Source organism: Canis aureus, chromosome 17, assembly GCF_053574225.1.
Source record: "Canis aureus isolate CA01 chromosome 17, VMU_Caureus_v.1.0, whole genome shotgun sequence".
Classification (NCBI taxonomy): domain Eukaryota; kingdom Metazoa; phylum Chordata; class Mammalia; order Carnivora; family Canidae; genus Canis; species Canis aureus.
In genome coordinates, this window is record NC_135627.1 from 10161260 (window position 1) to 10178963 (window position 17704).

General features: G+C 37.7%; 1 protein-coding gene across 1 annotated transcript in view; it reads right to left on the minus strand.

Moving 5' to 3' along the window:
• Positions 1-17704, minus strand: part of ITGBL1 (integrin subunit beta like 1) — a 212314-nt gene that overhangs the window by 98898 nt on the left and 95712 nt on the right. Inside the window, exons 5-7 of the mRNA XM_077855038.1 lie at positions 14486-14626; positions 11467-11607; positions 1215-1361 (exon numbers count right to left, since the gene is read on the minus strand). Coding sequence (XP_077711164.1) covers positions 1215-1361; positions 11467-11607; positions 14486-14626 — 429 coding nt within the window. The remainder of the gene's footprint in view (positions 1-1214; positions 1362-11466; positions 11608-14485; positions 14627-17704) is intronic.

The window sequence follows — 17704 nt, forward strand, 5'->3', positions numbered from 1 at the left end:
TTAAGCAAGTATCTAATTTTTTTCTTTACAAAGTATACTCTTAATCTCATTTATCTATTTCACTCATCCCTCCACCACCTGCCCTTTGGCAACCACCAGTTTGTCCTCAGTAAGAGTCTGTTTTATTCTTTGTCTCTCTTTTTTTGTCATTTGTTTTTGTTTCTTAAATTCCACAGATAAGTAAAATCACATGGTATTTGTCTTTCTCTGTCTGATTTATTTAGCACTATACCCTCTAGATGCATCCATGTTGTTGCAAATGGCAAGATCTCATTCTTTTTTATGGCTGAGTAATATTCCATTGTGTACATATGCCACATCTTCTTTATTCATTCATCTACTGATGAATGCTAAGGTTGCTTTCGTATCTTGGCTATTACAAATAATGCTGCAATAAAGATAGGCATGCTTACATCTTTTCAAATTAATGTTTTCATATTCTTTGAGTAAATACCTACTAGTGGAATTACTGGATCATATGATAATTCCATTTTTAATTTTTTAATTGCATTTCTGTTTTCTACAGTGGTGATACCAATCTGCATTCTCATCAATAGTACACAAAGTTTCCTTGCCTACATTTGTTATTTCTTGTCTTTTTTTATTCTGTTATGCTAGGTGTAAAACACTGTGGTTTTGATTTGTATTTCCCTGATGATGAGTGATGTCGAGCATCTTTTCATATGTCTGTTGGCCATTTGTTTATCTTCTTTGAAAAAAATGTCTATTCAGATACTCTACCCATTTTTTAACCTATTTGCTTGTGGGGTTGTTTTTTTGGCATTGAGACATATAAGTTCTTTATATATTTTGAATACTAACCCCCTCTAGATATATCATTTGCAAATATCTTCTCCCATTCAGTAGGTTACCTTTTTGTTTCATTTGTTTTCTTCAAATGTTTCATTGTTCAGTTTTTTAAATGTAGCATTGAAATGACCTGAACTAAACTGAAACTGAACTGACCTCAAAGATAAACTGATGGTGTAAGAGAGATAGTGTGTGTGTGCATGCATGTGACAGAGAGGAAGAAAGAGATTATATTTCTCCATGTACTTTCAGTAATGGAAACTGGATATACTATTAATTCTGAAAAGACTAATCTTTCCTTATTGAGGGATCTCAACTATCTGTTAAATAAGATATATGTAAGCTGAATGTATTTGATTCATAGGATCAGGAGGTGGTGACAAATCCTGAGAACCTTCACTTACCCCTTCCAGAGCAAGGCAGATCAGAGCTTCCTTGGCACTTCCTGATACTCTCCTCTGCTGACAGTGGGCAGGAACGTGGGTGCTCACACTTTTTCCCATACCAGCCTACTTTGCAGTCACATCTTCCACAGTTACACTGTCCATGACCTTCACAATGAGAGTGTAAAAAATATGAAAAAATAGACAATGAAGTCAGAATTAGTTTTCATTTCAACAGTGAATATCACAAATGAGCCAGGATCTTAATTAACACCATATTAAATACTAAAGCAAAGGCACATTTTTCTCAAGTTCTTAAATATTTGATTTACATTGATTGATCATGAGGGGTAAAGAAAATCAACTACTCTCAATAAGATAAACGGGTTCATAGGGCTATAAACGAATCCATCAAAATCCAGGTGTATGTGATTGTATTGGTCTGCCAGGGCCTAAGTGGAGTATTTGATGGATTTAGTAATTAATTCATGTGGAGAAGAGACAGGAAATTGAAAACAATTTGCTGCTGAAACATGTGTTATCTTGTGGAGAACCCCATAATTTTTATTACCTTTTTTTTTCTACACACTACATGCTCAGCCTAGAGACTCTTAGCCTAAAACCAATAACCTCTCTGGAGTTCACATTCCCTATGGATAATGTAGTATACACAAAAGAGGTCAGGAAAGATATTAAATTTCTTTACACATGGTCAGAGAGCCTGTAATGAATTGCGATGAGTAGTGGTATGGTACAGTAAAAAATGGCCTATGTATTCAATCAAATAAATGAGTCCAAATCCTGATCCTGCTATCTACAGAATAGAGCTGGTCAAATGTCAACCTCTCTGAGGTTTAGTTTCTTCATTTTTAAATAAGATAATACATAATCTATCCACATGTATCAGGAAGTACATAATATATCTTAAAATGCTATATAAAAGCGAGCTATTGTTATTTTTGAGTCCACATGTGTAAACAAGTAGGAAAAGAAAGAAAAGTGAGAAAGAAAAAGCATGAGCTTTTATTAATTCCTAATCAATATTCAGATACTCATTATCACAGATGCAGAACACTGTGGATTTCTAAAATTGCTGAAAAATGCATGATTTTTAAAAATTATAAGTAGGCTCCATGCCAAACATGACACCCAATGCAGGCCCAAACTGAAAACCCTGAGGGTCAAGACATGAGCTGAGATCAAAAGTTGGATACTCAACTGACTGAGCCACCCAGGCATCCCAAAAATGCACGAAAATTTGTAAAGGAAGTAGAATTATATTTTCTTTTTTTTTAGAATTATATTTTCTTTAAGTAAAATGAATATGATGCTAATGGATGAAAATCTATACTATCTTGTCTTTGGCACCTGATATTAATAGAAATCATACAATATGGAAACTGTTCTTCAGTGAAGACTAGCCTGTTTTATCAAGAGTCCATAAGGTTTGTGGGAAGATATTTATCTTTTGAGTTGGAAGAATTGGACAATCTACATATAGGAAACTTTTCACCATCTATTAACCTGGTTCTTCTTGGAATAGATCATAAAATCATAGGTCAAAGTGGAATGAGATATTAGGGATCAGTGAGTCCAAATTTTTCATTTAATGCTATACTCAATTCAACATACATTTATTGATCACTTATTATGTAACAGGGTCTAAACAATAAATCCCTATCACCATTAATACTCTGCCTTTGGGCTCACCATTTTAAAGGAAAAGAAAATTGTGACGGTTAATAAATACATATGATACGTCAATGTGATCATTTAAATCTTTAAATATAAGAGTTTCCCTTCTAATAGTTTAATTTATTGGCAATTATGTTTCAGAGATTGTTGGACTTTGTGGTTTTTTTGTTGTTTTCCCAGAAGTTCCTACCCTTCTTACCCGTCCTCATGAAATTTAGAACAAAATTTCCAGAGTTAATTGCAAATGGGTAGGTAAATAACAATTCTAAAACAGATTTTAACATTTCAAGTATGATTAATTCTGCTGTTTATAGAAGCCAATGGCTTTGAAATTCTTGGAGACAAGAGGTCTCATTCCTAGGACAGATCTGCTACAAGGATATTGGACAAAGTACAGAACATGCTGCCATTTTTGAGAGACTAGTTGACACTTTAACAATAACAGTGAAAACAGTTATATTGAAAGGGGGAAAGAAAGCTTCACTTTGAAAAGTTTAAAATAGCTGTGAATGTTAGACGAAAATATTCAGTAAGCAAAGATGCCAGGCAGTCCCCAACTACCCAGAACACCGCCACCACACACACACACACCCAGCTGCAGTCCCGGTCCCTAGGCGTCAAATGAAGCAAGAGCTTGTGTAAAGGGAGAGCTGTGATTGAGGGCAGAACGTTCCCAAGTTCTGTGGCTGGAATATAGGCTTCAGAGCAGCGATTAGTTTCTATCTCAGGTTCACTCACATGTCAACATTTAAAACAAAGATGGTGGTAGAATGAAATGAATTCATGAAGACGGTTAGCAGTTACAAATAAGAGATTTTTAGAGTTAAGATCTGGTCCAATTAATAACAAAAGAAGTCAGATGAACTGGGGATGCATTGACATATTTTGAAAAAAAAAAAAAGTGTAGCTGCTCTAGGCCTAGAAGAAGAAATCTCTGAAAGTCTTTCACCAGGATGCTCCAAATTCACTTTCTATTTTCTATTGCACTGTTTTCCTCGCTTGGTTTTTAATCTCAATGTTTTCCTCCATAAAGTTATGCCTTATTTTTATCTCTTCACTATTTCTGTGTTCTGATACAATCATGAGGGGGGAAAGTAGCCTATGCAGTCCTATATCTCTATTTCCTGTGCATTCGTGCAGCCTCATGAACATTCTCAAAAAATGAGTCTTATACATTTGTGTATCACCCCCATGCATCGCCAGACCCAAGCACAGCTGGGAAGAACACACACAATGTGCACTTTTGCCACGTGTGTGATGAGCCCTAAGCTCATGTGCCTTCCACCTCAGCCTTAGCCTTCACCCCATCAAAGTCTCCATAACCCCACTGTAGTTCATTGCTTACACACTGGAATAAATTGATGTGACAGTGTCATTGTGATTGGCTGTAGAATGAAAGATTTTGCCTCTAAATAGGAAAATATCACAGTGGGAGCATATTATCTGGTTCAGAATGGCCACCGCTCCTCTTCAAATCACCTACTCAGGAGTCTCCTCTATACTATGGCATCTGAAGTCTACATCAATTGAACAAATTTGGGCTGAGGAAAGAAGGGTTATTAAAATATGAATGACCTAAGTCGACCATTCATAATCAATGAAATTCCTAAGAGTCAATGAATTCATGGCAACCATTCTAAATGGTGATAGCAGGAATATAGAATGTTTCTTAAGGGTTTAATTGTTTTGGGAAAATAGAAATATCTAAATCAAATGTCCCAATGAGGATCACAGAGAAGCAAATGTGGAAGTAATAAAGTAAGGTTTAAATCTAGTCTAATAGGATGAAAAATTATATTGACAGTAGTTTTGCTGATCTAAATGTTTATTAGAGATGGGCTTAAAGCATAAACATAACTTTTATGGTAACAAAGATTATATTCTATATCTTTTATAACTCAAAATCACATGCTGTTCAAGTATATTTCAGAACATCATGGATCTCACTTTAAATGAAACTGTATTTTTTCTATAAAATCCTTTATGATATTGCATCAGTCGAGTTAGGAAATCACTTAAAAATGCATGGTATTGATATCAGATTCTGAAGCTGGTATTGAACCTTTCAGAGAAGATAAGAAATCATAAAATGAAATTTTAATTTCTCCCCTGGAGTTACTAGTTCCTCAATTTCAGTATGAAAGTTATGCCAAAGAGAGAGAGAAGGGATCATTTTATAGGGATAAAATGAAGATGATGAAAATGCTCGGTTTTGATATATAAAAAAGAGTTTATAAATGATATCTGTTTAGCATGAAAATCCTTTTGACTGCCATAATATATGTGCCATATATAGCAAGCCTTCTCTAGATAAATAGTGAAAGACATATCAAAGAAGAAATTAGGAGATCTCTGCCTTCAGTCTAAAGTCACTGTCAACCTTTCTGGCCCTCATTTCATTTTTATCTTTAAGATGACATAATTAGAAGAAGTGAATTTTATTACCACACTGAAATGTCATACTTCCGTGCTAGCTTGTCAAATAGTTGATAGATAGATAGATAGATAGATAGATAGATAGATAGATAGATAGATAGATTTGGCCTCCAGGAATTAATTTTATTGCTTCTAACAAGTGTTACTTTATTTATTTATTTTTATTTTTTTTACAAGTGTTACTTTAAAATCTGTAGGCAGAGGATCAACAAATACAGAATATTTTTTATCCCTGCTATGAAACATGTAAAGAACATACATTAGAGAATGGCTTTCAGAAACCTATGACCTGAATAAAACACACACACACACACACACACACACACACACAGAGCAATGGAAGAACAACATGGTGTCCACTGTAATGGGATCGCAGCCTAATCCATACACATGTGCAGGCAGTTGGTATGATTGCCATGCTGGACATGTAGGAGATGGTGTTGACACCAAAACTTATTTATTTTTTTAATCATTGTGCTCTTTTGAGTGAAGTCATCTCAGAAATATCAGTCCAGGACAAATGTAGTGGCATCCATTCCAGACAAACATTCTTCTGCTGTAGAAGATATTTCTTTCTTTTAAAATGATCAAAACCACTCATGAACTGGAATCTGACTTTTGCAATTAGCTTCTTACAAAGGAATATGAAGACCACTGATAGGAAAAGTTTGGGGGGAATAAATTAGTTCTAACTAGTACTTGTTATTTAAAAAAACAAGTCCATTTAATGTATTTGAATTTTCTTTCAAGGCAATGCAAACTGAATATACTTAATCATGTCTTTCAGTTTTTTTCCATAATGCTTTGGTAATCCACAATGATAAATTTCCCCACACAATAGAGTTCTATCAAATGATTCCATTTTCCAAATAAAAGGAAAGCTAAGCCAGGACTAACCTTCTATTTTCATCATTTTGATAGGCAGGCAAAATTGAAAAATTGAGTTTAAGGTCACACTGTGGTGTATTTTAGCAATTACAGTATTTGGGGAAATAGACCAGAGTGTAAGCAGTCATTGGGAATAAAAGTTATTTCAGAATCAGGAGGTAAACTCAGTGGAGCAGCTCACAGAACTGCAGTAACACAGAGAACAGTTGGTACACTTCAGGATGGCTGGTCATGCCCTGGTCATTTTAGTTACACTCCAATAGTTAATGTCTCTGAGGTGTCGTGTATGTGTGTGTATCTGAGTGTGCACATGAATTATATCTGTATACAAATTAATTGATACTTACATACACACACATACTATATGAATGATAACAACAAATAGGAGTGAAAGAAAAAATAAATAAAACATTTAAGAACAGAGAGCAGTTTTTAAAATACTTGTCTTCTCTGAATTTACAATGTAGTAGGCACAAAATGTTTACATTTCAACGCATTATTGAATAGATAAATTAATTCGGTAGGAATGAATGAATACAATAAGACTGTCAATTAAAAGAGCAACTTCAACCTACCCACCGGGAGATTTCCCTGGGACTCAAATAAGACAAACACCCTGAGGATGGCAAGAATAGGAGCTAAAAATAAAGCTGCATTTTATCTGAGCCTTCTCATATCCCAGCCTTGCATAAATCACTAGAGAATACTGCCATAGTTGGGTTACCTCTGTCTCCCAACACAGAGGCGCTAACATCCCCAAGAGTCAGCTGCTGGCATCCTTACTATGGTGCAACTCAGATGGGCAATTAGGAAAATTGTGAAAACCGATAATTCACTAAAAGAAAGTGTAGAATTTGACAGATTTACTGAGAATGAAAAAATGCTGGAGATGGGTAATGGGTGCCTGCCCCAGATCATAACATCATTCAGAGAAGCTCGGGCTTATAAGAATTTTGAGCATCCAGAAGACAGTTCTTCCTTACCAAAGTAAAGTAAAATTGAAGAAGTTTGTTTGTATCACTTGGAGATTCAATTACATGAGTACTTAGGTGCTGTATGTGTTTCCAGACGACACTTAATGCCCACGTGAACTATGTCAAGTTACTTCATTTTTCTGAACCTGAAGTTTCTTCCCCTATTAAAATGCAGGTAATAATGTCTCCCCCCGAGTTAGGGTGAACATAAGTTGGAATGAGGTGTGTGAAATGGACTAAAAGAGTGGAGTCTCTGTTAAAATGAGTTTCTTCTTCCCTAAATTCCTCCTTTTAAGTGTGGGAGGCAGGCTTGGGAACATTGGCCATACACCACTCACTGCCACAAAGGGATAAGATCGCAATTACAGACTGGATGTCTTGTTGTCTGAACCACAGCCTCTTGCCCCATCCCTTCTCCCCACAGCCATGGGTTCACCCCCACAGCATGGAGACCACATGTAAAGAGTTAAACTATTCTTTCTTTCCTAAGCAACTCCTACAATAAACCTGACCAACCACAGCCATAACTGCCCAACTGCTTCACTTTCCCTGAAATCTTCTAGGATAGGGATGGACAGAAAATATGAGAAATTGGAAAATAGGGCAGAAGGAAGAGATGAAATGGAGAATTTCAGATTCCAAAGAGGCCTCCTGATGACCTTCACCTGCCCAACCTATAATGGTAACTCTGAGCCTAAATGACATGCAGTAGGAATTGTGAGCTTATGAAATAACTGAAGTGTCAACTGAATCTTCATTGCCCATCTTCACCCATGACCTCTCTCTCTCACAGTGAGACAGTATAGCACACAAGACCCAGAGTGGTCACTATTTTGTAGCTATTCTGAATTTTTCAACCCCACACCAAAACCAAGAGTTTATCAAGGAAGAACATACCCTATGTAAAAATGAATTAATTAATTAACTAATTAATTAAAAAACAGAAAAAAAAGTTATATCAGAAAGTCACAAACTTTTAATTTTTATATATAGCCTGATTATCTCCTTTCATTTCCCACTTAAAATTGTATGAATTCATGTTTTACCTCACAAACAACTTTAAAATGGCATTATTAAATGACATTTCCTGAACTCTGTTAGAGTTTCAATTACTTACTCTAAGGCTCTAACTTCTCATGTTCAACTCTGACCCTTCACACTCACATATTCAGTAGGTTGAAAAAAATATATCAACTTTGTTTTGCCATTGGTTCTTTAGGCCCAGTGTGTCTAGAAATGAATTGGACAACTTCTTTCTATATTCCCCATTTCAGTAAATGGCACACATTTACCCAAACAACCAGACTGGAGACCTGTGAGTGTACCACTTCGCTGCCTAAAACCATCATTAGCGCCCCATTGCCCTTAGAATAGAGTCCGGTTCTGCAACAAGGTAAAAAGACCTCCAGTTGTTTCTCGCCAGTTCTACCTTTTGTCACTTGTGCATTCTGGTGATAACTAAACTGATTCTAGTCCCCTGCACAGGTCACATACTTCACTTCTATTCTCTTTGCCTAGGACATGTTTCTCATCTCTTTGTATCTGCAAGCCTACCTTCTAGGTTGGGTAGGGGTAGACTATGTACATGGTGTTTGAAAACATCAGCAATGCATTAGCCATATGTTGCCTCTGTGAAGAACCTCATCACCTAAGTAAAATGTCAAAGAAGCCCACACCTAACATTCCTTACAGAGTCTATTCAGTTTGTTTGTTGCCTCTCTAGCCCCATATGATGTAAACTCCATGAGAGGAAGGATTTGATCTGTTGTGTTCACTGCTATTTCCCCAGCATCATGGCCAGATGAGCAACCAATGAGACTATGCAACTCTCCCATACCACAGTATATGAAAATTTCATGTTCATGTGGCAGTACTGTCACTGTTGTTTTGTTTTGGTTTTGGGGTGGTTTTTTGTTTGTTTTTTTGTGTTTTGTTTTGCTAAACTGAATTTTCTTTTTTTAAAAAAAGATTTTATTTATTTATGAGAGACACAGAGAGAGAGAGAGAGAGAGAGAGAGAGGCAGAGACACAGGCAGAGGGAGAAGCAGGCTCCATGCAGGGAGCCGGATGTGGGACTCGATCCCGGGTCTCCAGGATCAGGCCCTGGGCTGAAGGTGGCGCTAAACCACTGAGCCACCGAGGCTGCCCACTAAACTGAATTTTCTGAGGGTAGAACCTGTAAGTTTCTGTATTTAGTTTAGTTTTTTTTTTTTAAGATTTTATTTATTCATGACAGAAAAAGAGGCGCAGAGACATAGGCAGAGGAAGAGGCAGGCTCTTCGCGGGGAGCCTGATGTGGGACTCGATCCCGGGGCCCCAGAATCGCACCCTGAGCCAAAGACAGACGCTCAACCACTAAGCCACCCAGGCATCCCTATGAATTTTTGTATCTTTATACCCTAATATCTTATATAGTGCCTCTAGCACAGTTAGCTCTTGATAAATATTTGTCATATTAAATTGAAGTTTAAACAAACATTTTTTTCAGTAAAGAAAGAACCTTTACATTTCTTGAGATTCATAGACCTTCTTAACATTTTCATTCTGTCTCTTAGCTGTGAGACCTTCAGCAGGTTATGGAGCTTTCCTGAACCTCAGTACCCCTGTTTGTAAAACAAGCAGGAATATATTCCCTACCTCATAGACTTCTACAAAAAGTAAATGCCACAATCTGGAAAGTGCTTATCACAGTGTCTGGCATGGAGAGCTACTCAAGATTTGCTGGCTGTCACATTTCCACTGAGTAGATAATGGTGTTAATAAAGAACGCTCATATATAATGAATAACAGAAAAATGTGAAAAGGGCCTTCCCTCAAGAGAATGGTGTTCACAAAACATTTAGGAAATTCTCCTGAGCATGAGGGATAATCAGAAGAGGGAAGCCCTTCTGCTGTGGGAAGTTCTAGCAGCAGGCTCTCCTCAGCAGGGCCAGAGAAGCTTCTGCAGCTGCATAATCATGATTAAATAGGGCAGCTCTTTCATTTCCCTTTGTCGGCAAACCTGCAGGAGACAGTGGAGTTTCCTATCTACTTGCACACCAATTAAGCAGTCAAGTTCAAAAAGATGTATATGTATATGTTTCTAATTCCTGGATTGTCAAATATAACCGTACTGAAAATCTGTAACTCCATTTTTTGCTCACTGACACTTTTTCAGGTCAATTTGACTATCTTCTTTTTCTCTTTGTGCCTTGAGAATTTCTGGCAAGGTGTGCTTTTCCTTTGCTCCTAAAATTGCAAGCTCCCTAAAGTCAAAGATCATGTTTCCCTCCTGCACTGCTGGAACCAGTAGCCCAGACACTGTCCAGACTCTGGCAAACAGGGTACCCTGGTATCTGCTCTATAAATGTTTATGAGATAAAATTTTTGAATCCACTTATTGGTATTTTTTTTTCAAAAATTTATTTATTTATTCATGAGAGATACAGAGAGAGAGAGAGAGAGAGGCAGAGAGACACAGGCAGAGGGAGAAGCAGGCTCCCTGTGTGAAGCCCAATGTGAGACTTGATCTCAGGGTCCTGGGATCACACCCTGAGCCAAAGGCAAGTGCTCAACCACTGAGCCACCCAGGCGTCCCCACTTATTGGTATTTAATCCTACACTAATCTGCAGAATAACTTGAGTATATAAATTATGTCAAGGAATTCATGCATGAAAATATCCACAAGAACTGTATTATATGAAGTTCTGTAATATATGAGCACAGCTGTTCGGATGGTCCCCATCATGGACACTGTCATCCAGTCTGCTGGGTTTGTATGCTCAGAGATGAGCAACAGATACCTGGAGGAGGTGGTTCTCTTTGGTGAGGAGTTAGACTAGTTTTAAGAAAGTCCTTTCATCTCTCATCTTCACCCAATGTGTAACTTCTCTGAAGGTTTTCCAAGGTACTCACAGGAGCTCTGTGACAATCAAATGCTTTCCAATGCACATATTCAGTTCATTCATTCATCTGTTCATGTTTTGTTTTTGTTTTGTTTTGTTTTGCGTGAGAGAGAGAGAGAGAGAGAACATGAGCAGGGGATTAGGGGCAGAGAGAGAGAGAAACAGAATCCCAAGCAAGGTCCACGCCCAGCACAGGGCCTGACACTGGACTTGATCTCACTACCCCGAGATTACGACCTGAGTCAAGAGTCATACGCTTAACAGACTGAGTCACCCAGGCCACTCCACGGACTCAGTTCTCTTACAGTTTCTGTGAGAATCAGAATGAAGCTTGAAAATAGGGAAACAAATTTTTTCCTTTTTACTTAAAAACAGGAATGAGGAGAACAACGTACCTGAACAGAAGTCATCGGAGTATCTGTCATAGACAGCCCTACAGTCCCTCTCGTCACATTCACAGGTGTCCCCGTGGATATCTCCCCAGTCTCCAGTTGGGTCAACATCGTGGCAAGAACACTCACCACACACACAAGTCCCTGGATGGGAAAAAAAAAATTGTATATGGTTTTAGTGAAGAAAAATCATGGAAGAAAGCATCTGACATATTGTTTTTTAAAATCTTTGTTTACTGTATATTTAGGAAATACATATATTAGAGAAAAAATTCTATCAAGGAAAAATACCATCTAAAGTGGACAGTAGATATTTTTTAATAAACAAAAGTCTGTATCTCTGTCTATAATTGTGTGGGATGTGTCTTTAGCACAGTACTGATTTCTCTCTAAAATAATATTAAAACAGAATGGAAAAGAAGATATGGTCTATGTACACAATGGAATATTACTCAGCCATTAGAAATGACAAATACCCACCATTTGCTTCAACGTGGATGGAACTGGAGGGTATGATGCTGAGTGAAGTAAGTCAATCGGAGAAGGACAAACAGTGTATGTTCTCATTCATTTGGGGAATATAAATAATAGTGAAAGGGAATAGAAGGGAAGGGAGAAGAAATGGGTGGGAAATATCAGAAAGGGAGACAGAACATGAAGACTCCTAACGCTTGGAAACGAACTAGGGGTGGTGGAAGGGGAGGAGGGCGGGGGGTGGGAGTGAATGGGTGACGGGCACTGAGGGGGGCACTTGACGGGATGAGCACTGGGTGTTATTCTGTATGTTGGCAAATTGAACACCAATAAAAAATAAATTTATTATTTAAAAAAATAAAATAAATAAAATAAAATAAATAAAAAATAAAATAAAATAAAATAATATCAAAACAATGAACATGAGTTAGAATCCTTGCCCTCAAGAAACTTGCTATCTATTCAACAAAAAGAAAGCAATGAAAGGCTGTAGGGTCAGGTACAAAAATGTAAAGTGTTGTTATACCTGGATGTTTAAAATGTATTTTAAAACACCCTTATCTGTATTTTAAACATTGAATACATATGGCTCTCATATAGAATAATTGATGCAGGAGCAGGGATGAGGATGGGTATATGCTAAAGTGAGTCCAGAATAAAACCATGGCACTGCAAGACATATATCCCACCCCTGATTAGCTGTGTCTATAACAGGTGTTTTGGCCTTGGAGATATGCTAACAAAGATGAGGTAGGTTTGTGCAGGGATTGGGGCCTCTTTCCTGCCCAGGAAGCAATGATGGGGAAGAGTATTAAGGGAGACATGGCCAGTACCTTTTGAGAAAAAAGGACTCCTGGCAGTACTACCCCCAGCTCATCTCCAGGAACCCCTGAGTCTCACTACTACCCAGCCTTATTTGGGCAGGCTGCTTCTTGTTTGGCTGTTGGCAGATCTCCACATTGGACAGTTCATGGGAAAGGGGAGGTAGGAGGCAAAACTGCAGAGAGGGGGCACGTAGTGTGTGTTTCTGAAGGACACCAGTCTCAGAGCCCACCTGCTGCAGAACCTGGCCCTGCACCACGGCCCTGTGTGTGCCATGGTCCAACCTTTTCCACTTTTCTCCTCTCTCTTTTGCAACACCTATATGGTTACTCCCCATGGGAACACAGCACAAGCTGCAGGCGCTGACATCCTCATGGTGACTACTCACCCTATTATATTAAGATAAAGGCCTCAGGCACAATATATCCTTATATAGTAAAAGAAAACATAACACGAATTGGTATGATGTATAGTCAGACCAATTCTGCATACATTAAAAAGACTTTTCTTTATGATTTTTTGTCTCTTTATTATTTTTGCTCCAAAGTCAGGCCTTTTGCTTTCCTTTCCCTATGTGCGGAAATATGACCCATTTTACTTCTGTATCAATATTTTAATGCCAATTTGTAAAAATATAAAATCTGGGCAGCCCTGGTGGCCCAGCAATTTAGTGCCGCCTTCAGCCCAGGGCCTGATCCTGGAGACCCTGGATCGAGTCCCACATCAGGATCCCTGCATGGAGCCTGCTTCTCCCTCTGCCTGTGTCTCTGCCTCTCTCTCTCTCTCTCTCTCTCTCTCTCTGCCTCTCATGAATAAATAAATAACATCTTTTTTTTTCTAAAGAGAAAATTGGTTATGTGTTAAGGTTCTCCATGTAGGTGTTACCTATTCAAAAGCACCATTCATTTACAGAAATGAAAAAAATATATAGTTTTCCAACTTCCTAGATTTTTATAATTTTATAGAAGGAAAAATGGTCACTTATTTATGTCATCAGGTTGGCAAAGAACAGTCTCACACAGCCCTCTTTTATTTACCAGAACAGCTAATAAGGGGAAAAAAGATAAGTATTTTCAAGGACTTTTTAAAAAGTGTTTACAACTGATTTGATTTGATATCAACAATTAACTCACTTTACATTACATTTTGGTAACACTAATATATTCTTAACATTCATGTCAGAGGTCAGCCTAAATTTTCGATGGCTACCTGACATGTGGTTTCTGTATCTGTTCAATATCATTTTTATTACTGTAAATAAAAGTAAAGCAACTCCAGATCAATTCTGAATAACAACCAAGCCTTCGATTTACTCATAATTAAGATAAGAGAGTTTCTTGAATACTCTCTAGATAATTAGATGGTCATGCTGGAAATGGTTCTGTTAGTCAAGAGATGTTTAAAAAAAGTATCTACAAGAATCGCCTTTTAGCTGCCCCATGCTATTTCTGGATGGCCGCCAAAGAAATTACAGTCCCTACATTAACTACTTGGTCAGTGAAGCTTAAAGAACTATACAGTAACTTTTTTATATTTCTGCTTTGTTACTCAAGAAAAAATTAAAAAAAGAAGATTATTGGTGTGGCAAATGGGGACTCACATCAAAGTCAAACACCATGAAAGATAATTTCCTCCCACCCCAAAGGAAATCCAGAGAAAAGAGGTGTTAACAATTAAGAGCTTTGTTCCCTCCCCCAATCCGTAGTAATGTGATTGAATGACACACCTCTATTACTGCAGATTTTGCCATCTGGAGACGTGCATCTTCGCTTGCTCTCCCAGGGGGTGATATCACACTGGAATTCACATTTATCTCCATGCCAACCAGACCCGCAGTAACAGTTTCCACAGTAACACTTTCCATGGCCTTTACCCAAAATGAATTTTATAGAGTGAGGAAAAAAATGCAACTTTTAAAAGCAAAATTAACTTTCTACCTCTTGGTGATCATTTTTGCCTTTTGAAATACAATGTACCTGCTCTATGGTCTTTGCTTAAAATAATGAAGTTACACATTTGCCCCTAAAACATCATATTTGCACATATACCTACATAATTACACATACAAAGCAAGCCAAAGTGTCCTCTAACTTGTCCTCACCAAATAACTCATTAAAATGAAAGAAATTTCAAAAAAGGACATGAAAGACTATGAAAGCTTGTCTACTACCTTCTGATCTCAAAAGTACGCATCAAAGTCAAACATATGTAAGTATTCATTCTAAGGGCATTTCTGGAACTGGTCATCCAAGTATTTCATTTGAAATCAACCACTGAAAAACCAGTGATAGACATTTACTTGGATGCCCATTATTAATGACTGAACCATTTCTGAAACTGGAGGAAATATTTCATCTTTCCATTCAACCGTTTCCCACATGCTGTTGTGTTCTGCCACGTGGAAAAGAGTTTTTCGGCTAAATCAGTGTTTATTACTCCTTTAAGCCAATAAAATACCATTGACCCTTGACCTCACAATTAAATTCCTCTCCTATTTGTCAATGGGACAGAAATGATAGGTAAGGACGTCCCATCATTTTGTGTTCTGATGTCACCACACTCCCTTTGGCTCCTGCCTCCTATTAAAATTTACCCTGTTCATTTGTACCTACTTCCAAGCAACCCCTAATGAACTGTCATATCCTCACTTACTACATCCATACCTAGCAATCCTACAAGTTCCCAGAAAGTGCAATTCTATTAACCTCAAGTCACTTCTTAGGTCCTCCCTTTCTGTAGTTATGCCACCCATCCATGAACGTGTGTTTGTTCTTGTAAAGATGAGGGTCATGCTGAATTTTGCTGAGTCTATTCTTTTTGTGTCATAGAAATGTATGTTTTATCAGAGTCTACAGCTAAAGTTTTTGTTCTTCCCTCTCTCTTCTCCTGCAGCCATAATCGCAGAGGGCCCATGGGAAACTGATCGTCAGGCCATCTTTCTTTCTAAACATTAAGGCATTTCTGGCTCATTGCAGGAGTATCAGTAGGGCCTTTGGAATCACACAAGAAGGGGGAAATAAGATAGAAGATTCTGGTCTCTTTTGCTAGTCTCATCCATGAGATGAGGAAATGCAAACATACATCAGAGAGATAAAGGGAGAGAATGAGAGAGAGAGAGAGAGAGAGAGAGAGAGCTAGAATGCAATATAAGAAGAGGCAGGGACCTAAACACAGGATGCCAAGTTCTCTATCTAAATGAACTGTAATTTGAATTTCTATGGAAAACTTCCTATTAACCTAAAAGTCAATGATCATCTATACAACAAATTTTCATTTTAATTCGTTCACTTAGGCAAATGTAAGGACCATCAATGATTTCACCAGTGATAAAATATAAAAGCTATACATGTTATTTATGAACTCAAAAATATCTCTCATGTACCCACACAAAATATCACATCCCAGTGCTATCTCCTCAGGAACTTACACTGGAAAATAGTAAGACAACTGCGTACTAAAAGCTTTTCTAGAAGTCTGGTTTTTTTAAAGGTTTGATAAACTTCTTAAACTAGAATTTATTTCCCTGTAATTTTAGGAAATTTATGTAAGGTGCTACATACATAAGGATTACCACAACATTAAATAATCCCAAATCTACATTCTTTGCATCCAATTTCCTTGTATATTTATAAAATTCAGAATTGAAATAGGGTTTTACTAAAAAATCATTGAGATACAGGCAAATAAGGAAAGAAGAATCAGGGCAACCCTGGTGGCTCAGTGGTTTAGCACTGCCTCCAGCCCAGGGCATGATCCTGGGGACCCGGGATCAAGTCCTGTGTTGGGCTCCCTGCATGGAGCCTGCTTCTCCCTCTGCCTGTGTTTCTCTCTCTCTCTCTCTCTCTCTGATGAATAAATAAATAAAATCTTTTTTTTAAAAAAAAAAAGGAAAGAAAAATCACGTAAAAATACATTTGTTTGTAGGTATGAAAAATTAAGCAGATATCCTCACAACCCAAATGAAAATAATGTTAATAAGCCACATCTGGATAATTGAGATAAAATATACATTCCAGACAATAAATATAATTCTTTGCTTTGTGTAAACTGATGGAGAAAGAAAATCTCCTTTTAGTTGAGGGTCTGCCTTCAGCTCAAGGCGTGATCCCGGAGACCCAGGATCGAGTCCCACATCGGGCACCCTGCATAAGCCTGCTTCTCTCTTTGCCTATGTCTCTGCCTCTCTCTCTCTTTCTCTCTCTGTGTGTGTGTGTGTGTCATGAATAAATAATAAAATATTTAAAAATAAATAAATAAATAGTTTCACTGATGGGCTGCAGAATCACCTCTCAACAGACTGGTTTCACACAAATGACATGTAGAAAGAGTGACAATCCCAGTCAAAGTCACCCCCAGAGGATATTTACTGGACTGCTGGTGTCTGTGGTTCAGAGACTTTGCACCATGAAATTGCTTAAGCCTCAAACAAATGGAAATGGTACTAGTGACAAGGTTGGGAGTCAAACATTTCCTGTTGTATTGCTTTGAGTTAAATGGTTATATTTACACACGCAAATAGACTTTGCATTGGTGGTATGCATCGGAACACACTAGCCCCAAGCATGTTCCTGATTCTTTTTTGATCCATAATTACTGGAAATGAAATATCAGGAGGATAAATATCAGGAGGAAACATAGTATTTGTGGGTGGATTTATCTAATTGTTCTGATTATTCTGTATTAAGCCCATTAACAGAATTGTCTGAGTAGCCTCTAGCTTAGGTCATTGCTTTGAAAAACGTAAATGTTTGTGTTTGTCTGTTTTATCTTGGTGGATTGCACAAGGAAACCAGAGGTAACGAAGCAGACCTAAAATACAAGGGTCTGGATGACCACAAGAATTGAAGCTGCAATTTGCTTTTGTAGACAGAGGGACAGCTTGTCCTAAGTTAGTGACACTTTATGGCTCTCTGGTTTCTCCTGTCCCATTTGCCCCTTATCCTGC